The sequence below is a fragment of the Peromyscus eremicus genome, chromosome 9 (assembly GCF_949786415.1).
Source record: "Peromyscus eremicus chromosome 9, PerEre_H2_v1, whole genome shotgun sequence".
Lineage (NCBI taxonomy): Eukaryota > Metazoa > Chordata > Mammalia > Rodentia > Cricetidae > Peromyscus > Peromyscus eremicus.
In genome coordinates this window covers 64,680,857-64,694,908 of record NC_081425.1, presented here as the reverse complement: position 1 = coordinate 64,694,908, position 14,052 = coordinate 64,680,857, and the positions used below count along the sequence as shown (strand labels likewise).

General features: G+C 42.4%; 1 protein-coding gene across 3 annotated transcripts in view; it reads left to right on the top strand.

Annotated features, from left to right (window-relative positions):
• Nucleotides 1-3,737: 3,737 nt before the first annotated feature.
• Ift88 (intraflagellar transport 88) overlaps nt 3,738-14,052 on the top strand; it is a 107,048-nt gene continuing 96,733 nt past the window's right edge. The window contains exons 1-3 of one of the 3 annotated variants that reach the window (XM_059273570.1): nt 3,738-3,864; nt 9,828-9,923; nt 13,397-13,459. In XM_059273570.1, the coding sequence (XP_059129553.1) occupies nt 9,834-9,923; nt 13,397-13,459 (153 nt within the window). In that variant the 5' untranslated portion in view covers nt 3,738-3,864; nt 9,828-9,833. Of the gene's footprint in view, nt 3,865-3,937; nt 4,330-9,827; nt 9,924-13,396; nt 13,460-14,052 lie in introns of those variants that run through there. The other 2 variants (XM_059273569.1, XM_059273568.1) reach the window with 2 other exon arrangements.

Sequence of the window (14,052 nt, the reverse complement as noted above, 5' to 3'; positions counted from 1 at the left end):
ACAGTGGCCTCCATTCAAATCTCTACAGTGGCCTCCATCCATGTCTCTACAGTGGCCTCCATTCATGTCGCTACAGTGGCCTCCATTCATGTCTCTACAGTGGCCTCCATTCATGTCTCTACAGTGGCCTCCGTCCATGTCTCTACAGTGGCCTCCATCCATGTCTCTACAGTGGCCTCCATTCATGTCTCTACAGTGGCCTCCATTCATGTCTCTACAGTGGCCTCCATTCATGTCTCTACAGTGGACTGCATTCATGATTCTCACACCAAGCCACTGCTTCCCTTTGTTCTGTACCTCTCTCTACTGAAAACTTAGGTTACCGCCTTCTGCTTTTTCAATCTTTAGTTTTTATTTTGTTTTGTCTGTCTGGTATTATTTAAATTTTCTTTTGCAATTTTTAATAGAATAAATTTTTTATACATAATAATGAAATTCATTAAGATTTATTTATTCTTTTTGTTTTGTTTTGTTTTTTGTTTTTTTCGAGACAGGGTTTCTCTGTGTAGCTTTGCGCCTTTCCTGGAACTCGCTTTGGAGACCAGGCTGGCCTCGAACTCAAAGAGATCCGCCTGCCTCTGCCTCCCAGGTGCTGGGATTAAAGGCGTGCGCCACCAACGCCCGGCAAGATTTATTTTTATGTGCATGATAACTATATGGGTTCTGGGAACTGAATCTGGATCCTGCAAGAGCAACAAGTGCTCTTTTTTTTTTTTTTTTTTTTTTTTGGTTTTTCGAGACAAGGTTTCTCTGTGTAGCTTTGCGCCTTTCCTGGGACTCACTTGGTAGCCCAGGCTGGCCTCGAACTCACAGAGATCCGCCTGGCTCTGCCTCCCAAGTGCTGGGATTAAAGGCGTGTGCCACCACCGCCCGGCGCAACAAGTGCTCTTAATCATGGAGCCCTCTCTCTGGCCCCAATAATGGGTTTTATTATGACAAGCCAAGAGGAGCAAGCCAGTAAGCAGCATCCCTCCATAGGCTTTGCATCAGCTTCTGCCTCCAGGTCCCTGACCTGTCTGAGTTCCTGCCCCGACTTCCTTCAATGATGAATGCTGTAGAAATGTAATCCAAATAAACCCTTGCCTCCCTAAGTTGCCTTTAGCCATGGTGTTTCATCATAGCAATAGTAATGTAACCCTAACTAAGATACTCACCAAAAACAAAATCAAAACAGCAAGAACAGAACAAAACAGGGCTAAGCCAGGCCGCAGCCAGCAGTGGCTTCCTACCTGGTGTTGTGATCACTTCTCAGACACACATTGCTATTTGTTACGGGGCCCTTGTCAGAGCCTGACTCATCCTCCAAAAGCATGTGCAAAATAAATTTGTTTTCCAAACAAAGTTAATTCACCTCAGGGATTTCATTGTAGTAACATGAAATAGACTAATACAATCCCCAATAACCAGCTAACCCTATAGAATCAGGCTTCTATTCCACTATCCATCAAGAGTTCCTGATAAATCAAAGGTGACATTCAAGTTACTTAAATATAGTAAAACATCCTTTGCTTAAACTTAAATTCTCAACCACATTCCTTCCAATATGTACAATTCCCTCCTGTTTAACACACTGGCTTCCTGGTCTTCCAATACTTTCTCTGTCTGATTTTTGCCTCCACATCTGACCACTGAAGAGTCATTTGCATCAGCTTCTGCCTCCAGGTCCCTGACCTGTCTGAGTTCCTGCCCCGACTTCCTTCAATGATGAATGCTGTAGAAATGTAATCCAAATAAACCCTTGCCTCCCTAAGTTGCCTTTAGCCATGGTGTTTCATCATAGCAATAGTAATGTAACCCTAACTAAGATACTCACCAAAAACAAAATCAAAACAGCAAGAACAGAACAAAACAGGGCTAAGCCAGGCCGCAGCCAGCAGTGGCTTCCTACTTGGTGTTGTGATCACTTCTCAGACACACATTGCTATTTGTTACGGGGCCCTTGTCAGAGCCTGACTCATCCTCCAAAATCTAAATATCAAGGCTCAGTTCTAGGATTTTTTAAGAAATGTTATAACATTTCCATACATCCATATAATGTTTTGATCCTGTTTACCCACCCTCATTACCTTCTCGGCCTTTCTTTTTTGACTTTCTACATGACCTTATCCTAAAAAAAAAATCTCACTCACAGGCTTCCAAACCATCCTTTTCAGGAATTACTGAATCCCAAGTATGTATCTCTAGATGGGAGTCTCTTTTCTGAGCTTGTTTATTGTGATGCTGGGAATCCAAATCAGGGCTTTGTACATGCCAAGCAAATGTTCTAACACTGAGCTACATGCCGGGCCCTCTTTGAGTTTTATATCTTTATACACAACTGCTTACTCAACATCTTTTCTTGGGTATTCTACAGGCACCTAGACTAAACTCATTTCCCCCTCAAACCTGCTTCTCCTCTAGTGTTCTCCATATTCACATATGGAACTTTTACTCAGTTACTTGAGTCATGGGACTCATGCTTGTTTGCTTCTTACTCACCCCACTCTATATGTAACTAACGACAAACCTTGACAATTCATTCAATAATTAGTGAGTGAACAAGTCGAAAATATCTGTTGCCTGAGGAACTTTTATTTTAACAAAACATAATAATGTCTTCTTCTTAGATAAGGCCTGGGCACCCTGATGTGCAATCATTAAAAAAATTCAGTGCTGGGGGTGGGGAGGGCAGGCCTTTAATCCCAACACTCAGGAGGCAGAGGCAGGCAGATCTCTGTGAGTTCGAGGCCAGCCTGGTCTACAGAGCAAGTTCCAGTACAGCCAAGGTTACACAGAGAAACCCTGTCTCGAAAAATACAAAACAAACAAAAAGGTTCAGTGAGTCTAATTTTTTTTTTATCTTTCTGTATCGAAGCCTTTGAAAGAAGGGCTCTATGGTGTTCACTAACTCAACATTGACTGTGCTGAGTGATGCACGGTAGCCAGATACTGTCAATAATTGTAGAATTTATCCCACTTGCAAGCTAATACATTAGCTTAACACTATTACCTTCTGAATGCTGGTACAAAACACCTGTATCAGAGACAAAGTGCTTTAACCTTCAAAGTAGCACGAGCCTGATCAACCTAATAGTTTGCCCCTACACCCACCTCCATATGTTCCGTGGTAGGTAAGATGGATGCTACATATGCAATGCCTTTCTGATACAACTGAGCAATTCAAGGTTAGTAAACCTCGGTGTTTTATAATAGACTTCAAGTCAACATGCCCAGCTTTTGTTCCGGAGAAACATTTTGCTATTAAGACAGGGTCTTGTGTGGCCCTGCTGGCCTTGTATTCGCGATCGTCCAGTCCACCTCCCAAGTGATGGGATCACAGGCGTGCGTCATCACACCTAGCATTACATTCCCTTTACTTTTTAATTTTTCGGATTAAATTTATTTAGAAAGAATCCCGACAGGATCATCTGACCATTTATCGTGTGATGAATACAATTTCTACGCAATGTCCCACGGAAAACAGCTTTCCAAGGTTCCCAAGCCCTGTGTGATGGCTCCGGGACACGTTTCATTCCCTCGGCCATCACGCTCCGGTCGCCTGCTCTCGGGACTGTTGCTTCGGGGTTCACACGACCTTGCTAGTTCCTTCTGTGATTATCCCTGGCTCAAGCGGCAACTCCCGGACAGCAGTAAGTCCCGGTAAAACCACGCAACAGCTCCGCCGACTCTGCGGTTCGCAGTTCCCGGCAGCCCTGCACTTCCGGTCCCGAGCTTCCGGCCTCGCCCCGGCGCGGGGGACTGTGGGAAAGGCTTCCTTGGATTCGCGCCTGGCAACGGCTGGGCGTCCAGCTCTGGCCTGCGGAGGCTCAGGCGTCGCGTCTTCCTCCGGCTCACTCGTGGTCAGCCCGCTCCCCTCGGCACGAGGTAGGAGAAGGACCCGGGCCCTCGTGGCTGCCCGCCCTGCTGCCCTGTTACCAGCCCGGTGCGTGAGCGGCCAGCGGGGTCGCAAGGGCAGGCGGGCTGGTGGCGCCCAAAGCCCGGCTCTGGCGAATGCGCTTCCGTAGCCAACGCTTTGTTAATGCTCCCCCTCAGCGAGTGGATGTCCCTGCTCCAGCTCGCATGGCGACCCGGGCCAAAGTGACACGGCTTGGCCATGCCATGGCACTAACTGAAACTTTCAGAGTTTCACCGTGGGTAACAGCGGATATTTCTAATACTTTCGTCAAGTCAACCTTTGAAATTGCCTACTAATCAGGAGTGAAGAAGTACAGAGAAGAATGCATAAAGCACAGTCTCATAAAGATAAAAACATATCCCCTAGGGTATGGTTCTAGGACACCCACTTTCCGGGGATACCAAACTTCCCAGATGCTCATTCACATATACAAGGTGGTATGATATTTGCATTGTAGCTAAGCCATTCTCCCATTTAGTCGTCTTAGACTATTCATTACTATATAAATAATCGTTATGCTTAATTTTTCAGGGAAAAGGAAAAAAAGTGTATGTTCAGTAAATATAATATTTTTCCCAAATATTTTCAGTTTACAGTTGGTTGAATCCAAGGATGCACAGATAAGGATGGCTGACTCTACTGTTTTCCCAAGAGTTTCTAAGCCTAAAATTCCACTTTTTCCTTTTCTTTCTTTCTTTCTTTCTTTCTTTCTTTCTTTCTTTCTTTCTTTCTTTCTTTCTTTTCCTCTCTTCCCTCCCTCCCTCCCTTTTTCCTTCCTTCCTCTCTCTTTCTCTCCCTCTCTCTTTCTCCTTTTTTTTTCTTTCCCTTTCTTTCCTTTCTTCTTTCTTTTTCTTTCAAGACAGGTTTTCTCTGGGGCTGTCCTGGAACTCCTTCTGTAGACCAGGCTGGCCTCAAACGCGCCTGTGTGTTTAAATCTGGTTGTAACCCGGAAGGAAGGAGGTCTAGTTTTCAAAGCTGATTGTTTTAATACCTTATGGATAAATTAAATTGGCATCAGAAAGGTTTGTAAGCAGGAAGTTCTTCAGCATGTGATTCTGAAAGTGTGGTCCCTGGAACCACACTTGGGAACTTGTTTGGAGTCTAGGGTTGGGGAAATGGCTCAGTGGGTAAAGTGCTTGCTGCAAAAGCCTGAGAACCTTGATCCCCAGAATGCACTTAAAAAAATAGAGTGTAGTGGCTGGTACACGCTTGTACTCAACTTTGTAGAAGTGAAGTCAAGGGATTTGTGCTGCTCACTGGTCAGCTAGCTTGGCTGAATCTGAGTTCCAGGTCCCAGTGAGAGATCTTGTCTCAAAAACAAGGTAGGCAGTGCCTGAACAGAATGACACCCCAGTGTGACCTCTAACCTCCACATGCACACGTATACAATGTCTCTACACACATGCAGAAGCAACCATACCCACACAAAGAAATTCACATTCTGGCTGGGCAGAATGACTCATATCTCTCACCCCAGCTCTTGGGAGATAGAAGCAGAGTTCAAGGCTAGCTTTGGCTATGTAATGAGTTCAAGGCCAGCCTAGGCTACATAAGACCCTGTCTCAGAGTCAAAAACACACCCCCTCCAAAGAAATTCTTATAAATTTATGTTCTGAGAAATCAAAGGATCTCCTTCACTGAAGATTTCCTGAATCAGAAGCATAGATGGCTGGGGAGCAGCTGTCTGAAACAAACAAACCTTTAAGCTTCTGATGCGTGCTCAGGTTTGAGAGCCACTGGCTTAGCACAGTGTTCCCTCTTATCTGTAGGGGATACAGTCAAAGACCCCTCATATCACACTGAACCCTTCATACAATTTTGGGGGGTGAAGGGTCAGGATAAGGTTTGTCTGTGTAGCCCTTGCTGTCCTGGAACTTGCTTTGTAGACCAGACTGGCCTTGAAGTCACAGAGATCCACTGCCTTTGCCTTCTGAATGCTGGGATCAAAGTTGTGTGCCACCATGTCTGGCCTTGCTGTTTTTGTTTTTTCATATACATATATACCTGTGATAAAATTTAAATTATAAATTAGGCACTGTAAAGATCCCGGCACCAAATCCCCGCTGCGTGGCGCAGTGTGGGAAATGTGGTGTACTGAAGACCCACTCCCCAGCGCCATTCGTGGGAAGCCCAAGTCCTTCTGATCAAAGCCCAGAAAAAAAAATTAGGCACTATAACAGCAATAATATGTTCTGTTTCTCTCTCTCTCTTTTTGTTTTTTGCTGTTCTATATTCACTTTCTTTAATAAAGTGAGTTGGTACTTAAATAGAAAATACTTTCCAACTTCTCTTTGGCATGTTTGAATTGCCAACACCTCTGATCTTGTGCTTTGGGACCAGTGGTAAGGAAAATAACAAGGACTGCAATACCAGAACCATTAACCTGATAACTGAGATAGCTGCTATGTGACTAATGGACAGATAGCCTATACAGTGTGTATACAATGGAAAGGGAATGACTAAATCCCAAGTGGCAGTGATTAGGGTGGTGTAATATTTTATTACTCTGCTCAGAAAATGGGCAGCTGTTCCAGAAGCTTCCTGTATGGCCCAGCAATCCCATACCTTAGTATATGCCCAGTAGAATTGAGCATACACTCTGCTAGAGAGATGGCTCAGTTGTTATACGCACTTGTTGCTTTTCCAGAGGACTTGAATTCAGTTTCCAGCACCCATGTTGGCCAACTCCCAACACAGACACATACATTTAAAAAAGAAGGCATATTCATGTAAAACTTGTATATAAACATTCGTAACAGGGTTATTCATAAAAGCTCCAAAGTAGAGCTAACCCAATGTTCTTTTACTAATGACTAGAAAAGCCAAATGTTGTAAATTTATTATTGAGCCATGAAAAAGAATGCACTATAATGAAACTGCATCATGAACCCAGAAAACACGCTAAATGAAAGAAGCTAGGCATAAATGCTACATGCTGTATGGTTTCATGCACATGAAATGTCTGGAATTGGCTCATCTATAAGGATAGGAAGTTGTTTAGTGGCTTTCAGGACCTGGGGGAAAAGGAAGGATGGGAAATAATTGCCTAAGAGCCTCAGGTTTTTGTTTTTATGCGACAAAGAAAATGTTCTGGAATGGATAGCAGTGATGGTTGTACATCTTTCAAATATACTGAAACCCAATGAGTAGTATACTTTATTTATTGAGATCTAAGCTGGCCTCTAACTTGCTATGTAGCCGAGGCTGACCTTGAATTTGTGAGCCTTCAGCATCTACTTCCTTAGACTGCCACCGTGCCCTTCCTGGTAGTCTAAAAGGGAGAGTCCTGATCTTTTAAGAGAGCTGAAGTAAAGAGTGAACATGGTTCACTATTACATTGCTCCAGAAAATGCTACACAACCATGCAAACCAAGAGGTTCACATCTGAGTGTTCTATTGGGCGTGGTAACATATGTCTTTAATCATAGCACTTGAAAGGCAGAACCAGGCAGATCTTGGAGAGTTTGAGGCCAGCCTGGTGTATATAATTAGTTCTAGGCCAGCTAGGGTTCTGTCTCAAAAAAGAACAAAACAAACAGAAAATCATCACCACCACCACCCGCCCCCCAAAAATACAGTAAAACAAAAAACACTTGTGAAACTGGCCAGGTCATCAACGGTAGGCATATCAAACAAAAGCTACCAAGTATTTGAAAGATGTCAGTGTAAAGAAACAGTGTGCACCACTCTGGGGATATAGTGGTGGAGTTGGTAGGTGTGCCTAGGCAAAACAGTGGGCTTGGCCCAAGGTCAGTGGCCCAAAATGAGGGCTGAAGTTTTGGTTCATATGTTAAAGAATGCAAATAATACGGAACCAAAGGTTGGTTTGTTTATTATTTTGTGTGCATGATGAGGGTGAAGGATGAGTACATGCCAAGTCCACCTGTGGTGGTCAGGGGACAGCTTTATGAAGTCTGTTCCCTCTATTTACCTTGATGTGGGTCTGGGGGATGGAACTCAGGTCACCATGCTTCTGTAGTAAGCACCTTTATCTGCTAAGCCATTTTGCTGGCCTCTGAACTGAAGGGTGTAAATATAGATTCTCTGGTTATTGAACATCTACAAGTAAAGCCCCCATGGTGCACTGCTGCACTTTTGGAGTTCATGGTTGGGTTAACCCATGCCTAAGCTCCCCTGCCACATTGAGGTGATCTTCACTGAAAAGAACAGGCTATTCCTCGGCTAGCAGAGGAGACTCCACTGGAGAAAGATCCCAGGAGAAACCAATGAAACAGAAACTTACACACAGGAGAAGTCTGCAGAAAGTGAAAGCAAAATGGGGTGGGGGGATTTATAGGCTATGAATCCCAAAAGAGTATTTTAGTATTCAAAAAGTTCTAAGAAGCCACATGAACTTGGTAGTGTGCCAAACAATACGAGTATATGAAATTTTCTTTGGAATTTACTAGCACACCTAAGATACAAGTTAGCTAGATATTGCAGTTCAGTGCTATATTTCTTGACTACCTTCCTCACCACCACTCCCAGTCTTCCTGAAATACTGACTTGATTTCAGCCGAATTTTGGGCCCTTTCCAGATGCTCATGTAGTTAGTACAGTTAGAGTGTACGAGCGCAGTAACCACACAGCTCTCCTTCAAGTCTACTTTGTATTGCCATGGTTTTCTGCCTACCTTCCATCTTTCTCAGCATTTAGTAGGAAGACTTCCAACTGTGCAGCTTTTTTACAGTGACTCTGCTTGCTACCTGGTGCCTCTCATCATTTTCTATACTTCCTTATTATATATCCACCTCTCTCTCTCTCTCTCTCTCTCTCTCTCTCTCTCTCTTTCAATATCTCCTTTTTATACTTTTCAAAGTAAATTTCCCCCTGAATACACTGCATGTGGCTTATGTTTGGACATTTATTTAGATTTTTTCTTTTGATGTAAAATTTGCAAAGAGCTGAACTAAGAACATACTTGCTGGATTTTCTAGGCAGATGCTCTACCATGGTGTTACACTCCCAGTCCCTTTGCTGAGTTTTCACCTTTTATGCCAGTGTGACCCAAATCCTTGTCAAGATAGAGAATGTTTATCGTCATTCCAGAAAATTCTTTCATGCCCCTTTTTATTCACTCTCCACTACCCAGCCCCAAGAAGCAGCCATTGTCTTGACTATTTTCTCCTCCAGATTTGTTTTGTCTGTTCTAGAACTTACAGAAGTAAAACAATGCCCAGTGTGTTATTTTCTGTAAGGCCTCTTTCTGCACAGTGTCTACTCCATGTTACTTGTCGCTGTGCATTTTCTAGTTGTGACTAGTACTCCCTGCATAAATATGCCATGTTATGCTCATCCATTCTGTTGTGGGGAACCTGGTCTGACCATTTGGGGCTGTTAGGAATAGCATTGCTATAAATGTTCTTGCATTAATATTTTGGTACACATATGTTTTCATTTCTGTTACAAAAATACTCTAGAGTAGAATTCTAGGTCATAAAAGGTTAATAGTATGAAGCAGCAGATCTTTTGCACAGTTGTAACATTTTATGCTCTCACTAATGATAGCTAGGTATTCTGGTTGCCCTCTGTCCTTGCTGACCTTATGAGTTGTTGCTCTTTGTAATTAGCACTAATGCCAGGGGTATAATGGTTTTTGCCTTACATTTTAATTGATTACTGCATTTTTTTCTATACTTGATATTAACCTCTGTGAAAATCAGGGTAATCAACTACCCCTCTCATTGCCTGCCACTTACATAGAAGATGTGGCGCAAACACGAAGTGAGGGTAGTGGAGGTGTGTTTTGACAGTTTGGGGAATTTGGAAAATATGAATGAATGTCACTCTTGTTTGAACTAAGAATTATTTCGTAGGTCTGGGTGTGGCTTGCAGCATGCTTAGCATGCATGAGGCTCTGGGTTTAGTTTCTAGCATCAGAAAAATGAATTCTTATACCAGAAACATTTTTATGTTGCTGATTTTTTAATAGGTACAAATGATGGAAAATGTGCACCTGGCACCAGAAACAGATGAAGACGATCTTTATTCTGGTTTTAATGACTACAATCCAGCCTATGATACTGAGGTAAAAACATTTTTACATTGTTCTTTTGTTAACCAGTTCAGCTGATTTATGAAGACTTTGGGTTTAATTGTGTTTTGCTTTTTATGTGCTTCAGATCAAGTGCAGTATTAAAAAGTAGGCAAGTACTTAATGAAGAACCTATTTGTACCAGTGACAGTGGCCACAGCAGAGGGGAGGATCATGAGGAAGCTCATGTGACCGAACCAGGATAGCTGTGTACTTATACTCTTCCACACTAGCTGTCGGCATAAGTAAAGGCTTGGGTAACCTGGAGATACCTATGATCAGTTTGGGTTTTGTTTATTTAAAAAGTTCTTTAAAGATTTAAATTTTTTTGTTTTATGTGTATGAGTATTTTGCCTGCATGTATCTATGTGCACCGTGTTATGCCTGGTGCTTACAAAGGTCAGAGGAGGGCACCAGACAAATTTGGATATTTTCACCTATTTACATCTCTTATAAAAGTTTCTGAATTTTGTAACAACAAAACAAAACAGAAAACTTTATAAAAGTTATCTTAACTGAGTTTGGGTAAAAGAATGAAAGCATCTGGCATAGTGGTGCACACCTTTAATGCCAACACCTGAGAGGCAGAAGCAGGCAGATCTCCGTGAGATTGAGTCTAGCCTGGTTTATGTAGTGGGCTCCAAACCAGCAAGAGCTGCATAGTGAGACTCCGTCTCAAAAACAAAGAAAAGAAAAGAAAGATGTGCTCGTTAATTTATTTGCAAATGTATAAGAATAAAATACTAATGCATGTGGACTTTACACATTCTCATTCTGCTCTAGAATTTTTCACATGGCTTTCTGGAGTTTTTACTTTGGAGTAAAGTGGCTCTCTGTGAATGTGACATGTAGAGAGGAAGCAAGAAGGGAAGTAGGGATGGTGGAAATCTGTGTGGTACTTACTGATCATTACAGAACGTGAGAACAGCAGCCGGGGGTGGCAGCACATGCCTGTAACCCGAGCACTCTTCAGAAAAGCAGCAAAATTTAGAGAATTGGAAAAAATAAATAATAAAAAAATCTAACAAATAACAGTAAAATAGTTATAAATAATAAAAGAACAGATTCAGCACTCAGGAGGCAGAGGCAGGTGGATCTTTGTGAGTTCCAGGACAGCCTGGTCTGCAGAGTGAGTTCCAGGACAGCCAGGGCTTCTCAAAAAACCAAAACCAAAAGCAAAAAAAAAAAAAGGAGAAATATTTCAGTATACAACTGAATCATTTGAAATTTGCTTAAGATGTTCATGTGCAAGTTGATAATTAAGGTACAAAGAAAAAGTTAAGAGTGGTATTTATCGTTTGTAATTGAAGCGTTGATTGGCCATCTTTTTAAACTTGTTGGTTTAGTTAAGTTGTCCATTTTTTTTTTTCTAGACAGGGTTTCTCTGTGTAGTTTTGGTGTCTGTCCTGGATCTCGCTCTGTAGACCAGGCTGGCCTCGAACTCACAGAGATCTGCCTGGCTCTGCCTCCTGAGATTAATCCCTGGGATTAAAGGTGTGTGCCACCACCGCCTGGCCGTTGCCCAATTTTTACTACTAGTTTAGAGATCTTAAGGGACATCTTTTTGTCAAAGATCTGCCAAAGTAAAGGTATCAGTTATGGTAGTGGCTGCCTTTGACTTTAGACTCACATAAAAGTTCCCAGTTTTGTTTTGTTTTTTTTCCCCGAGACAGGGTTTCTCTGTGTAGCTTTGTGCCTTTCCTGGAACTCACTTGGTAGCCCAGGCTGGCCTTGAACTCACAGAGATCCGCCTGGCTCTGCCTCCCGAGTGCTGGGATTAAAGGCGTGCGCCACCACCGCCCGGCAAGTTCCCAGTTTTTATGACTAAGAGTTGTGTATACATTTAATTTTATAAGTTTGATATGAAGTTATAAGTATGAAGCATATATATTGTGTGTAATATATGTATATGATGTATATATATGTTATATGTATATATACTATTATCACATATAACTTGTATGTGATAAAAATCATGTTTTAAAGTTATTTGGACTAACATCTTGGTTATGTAGATATTCAGTTTTGATTATCCATATAGAGGTTTTTTTTTCTAGTTAATTGATAGTGACTATTTTACAGGCATTGGCTATATTTATTTTTAGTGTTTTATAACAAAATACCTGAGTCTGGGAACCATGTAGAAAAGCAAAACACTTAAGCCACAGTTTTGAGGCTGAACATCTAAGATTGGACAGTTGTATTAATTCATCCTCGTCAGTATCACATTTAATTACCATTCTTAGTAATATAAATATTACTTGTCTATATTACCATTAGTATGGTAAGTGGCATCGTGATGAAGTGTCTACAGGAAAGACAGATCGCAGGTGAGACAGACAGCCATAGTGGAGAGGGGCATCTTACCTTACAACACCCCATTCGCTCAGGAACGGTATTAGTCATGTCTGAGCTCAGCAGCTGCAATAATCTCACTGCTTGGCCCAACCTCGTGAAGATCCACACTGTCTTCACCACCACACTGAGGGCTGGGCCTCTATCCTTAATCCCTGGAGGCAGAAGCCATATCCAAACTACAGCACCAAGTGTGCTTTTTAGGAAGCAGCCTGAAGTACATCAAAGGCAGGTGTGAGGTTGTGTTCAGTGTATCTGAAGTTAGTCCAGAAGCAGGAAGTGAGAGCCGTTCAGAAGACGGACACTTGGTAAGACAGGATTCCACATAACTCAGGAACATGTATACCCTGCCTTGACTAGCAGGCCTTTCCTCAGACTTCTTTGGGGAAATTAAGATCAAGTCAAGAGTCAGAAAAGTTTATTTCAATGGAAATAAACTTTTAATAAACGTTGGTTCCCACCTGCACTGCAGGTTTCCACTTGTCACATGGACAAACAGAAAAGGAACAAGAGAAATTATTTGCCTTCTTGCTTGTAGAGAATATGGCCCTTTCAATCCTGCAGTTTCCTTAGGTAGAGACTGTAGTGTGATCCTGGAATATAAGAGGAAGGGACGGGAGAGGGGAAGGCCGAGGAAGGAGGGGAAGAGGAGGGTGAAGAGAAAAGGGGAAGAGGAGAGAGGGACGGAGAAACATTTGACTCTCATTCCTCCAGCCACCATGGAAGAAGGAGGAGGAAGGAGGAGGAAAGGACGTGTCTGAGTATTTGACAGTTAGCCCTCTTCTAGGGGTTTTGGTTATTTTAAACGGTGAATAAGTACACAGTTCTCAGTCATAAACACTGAGGACTTTCCTGGGACATGTGCAGTCAACGGCACCCACCAGCATAATTAATTATTCTTCTACTTTGGCCAAGCTCTTTGCAAAAAGATGTTTCTCAAGATTCCAGGGGGTAGAAGGAGCCTTGATATTTGGGGGATCAGAGGTGTAGAACTTGAAGACAGGAGTCTGTCTTTGGGGTAAGATGAATTATAGAAGGTCTTGAATATGAACCAGAAGAGTTTAAAGTTTGTCACATTTATTCTGAATGTTAATTTTGCCTTTTTATTTTAGGAGTTGGAGAATGACACAGGTTTTCAGCAAGCGGTGAGAACCAGTCATGGCAGAAGACCTCCAGTAAGCAAATTGAAAATGAAACTGTAGGAATCATTGATAAAATTTGCCATCATAGTCATGTTTAGGTGTCCAACCCAGTAGTGCTAAGTACATTTTTGTGGGGCAGAGCTTCAGAGTGACCTCCTCTTGCAGATTGAAAACTCTTGCCCATTAAATACCAGCCCCTCCCCCAGCTTTTCCTTCCCCAACACTCCAGTAGCTACCACCCAGATTTCCGTTTCTCCACCTTTGACTACGAGACCTCTCACAGGGTGGAATCCTGAAGTATTTGTGTGGTGGGTCCAGCCAGCCCTTCATTTTACTTAGTACATGTTCTCTAGTCCATCTTTATAATCTTTGTTGTCCTCTTTCAGAGCTGTGGTTTGCAAAGGCTTTCCTCCCATTCTGTGGGCTACTTTCATGTTCTTGATTATAGTCTCTGGTACACAAAAGTTTTTGGATCGATGCAGTCCTGTTTGTCTGTCTCACTGCTTATTCTTTTGGTGTCGTGTCCTAGAAATCATTGCCAAGGCTAAGGCTGTGAGCCTTTCTGCTACTACTTTCTCTCAGGAAATTTGTAGTTTTTGGTCTTTAATATATTTTGAATTAATTTT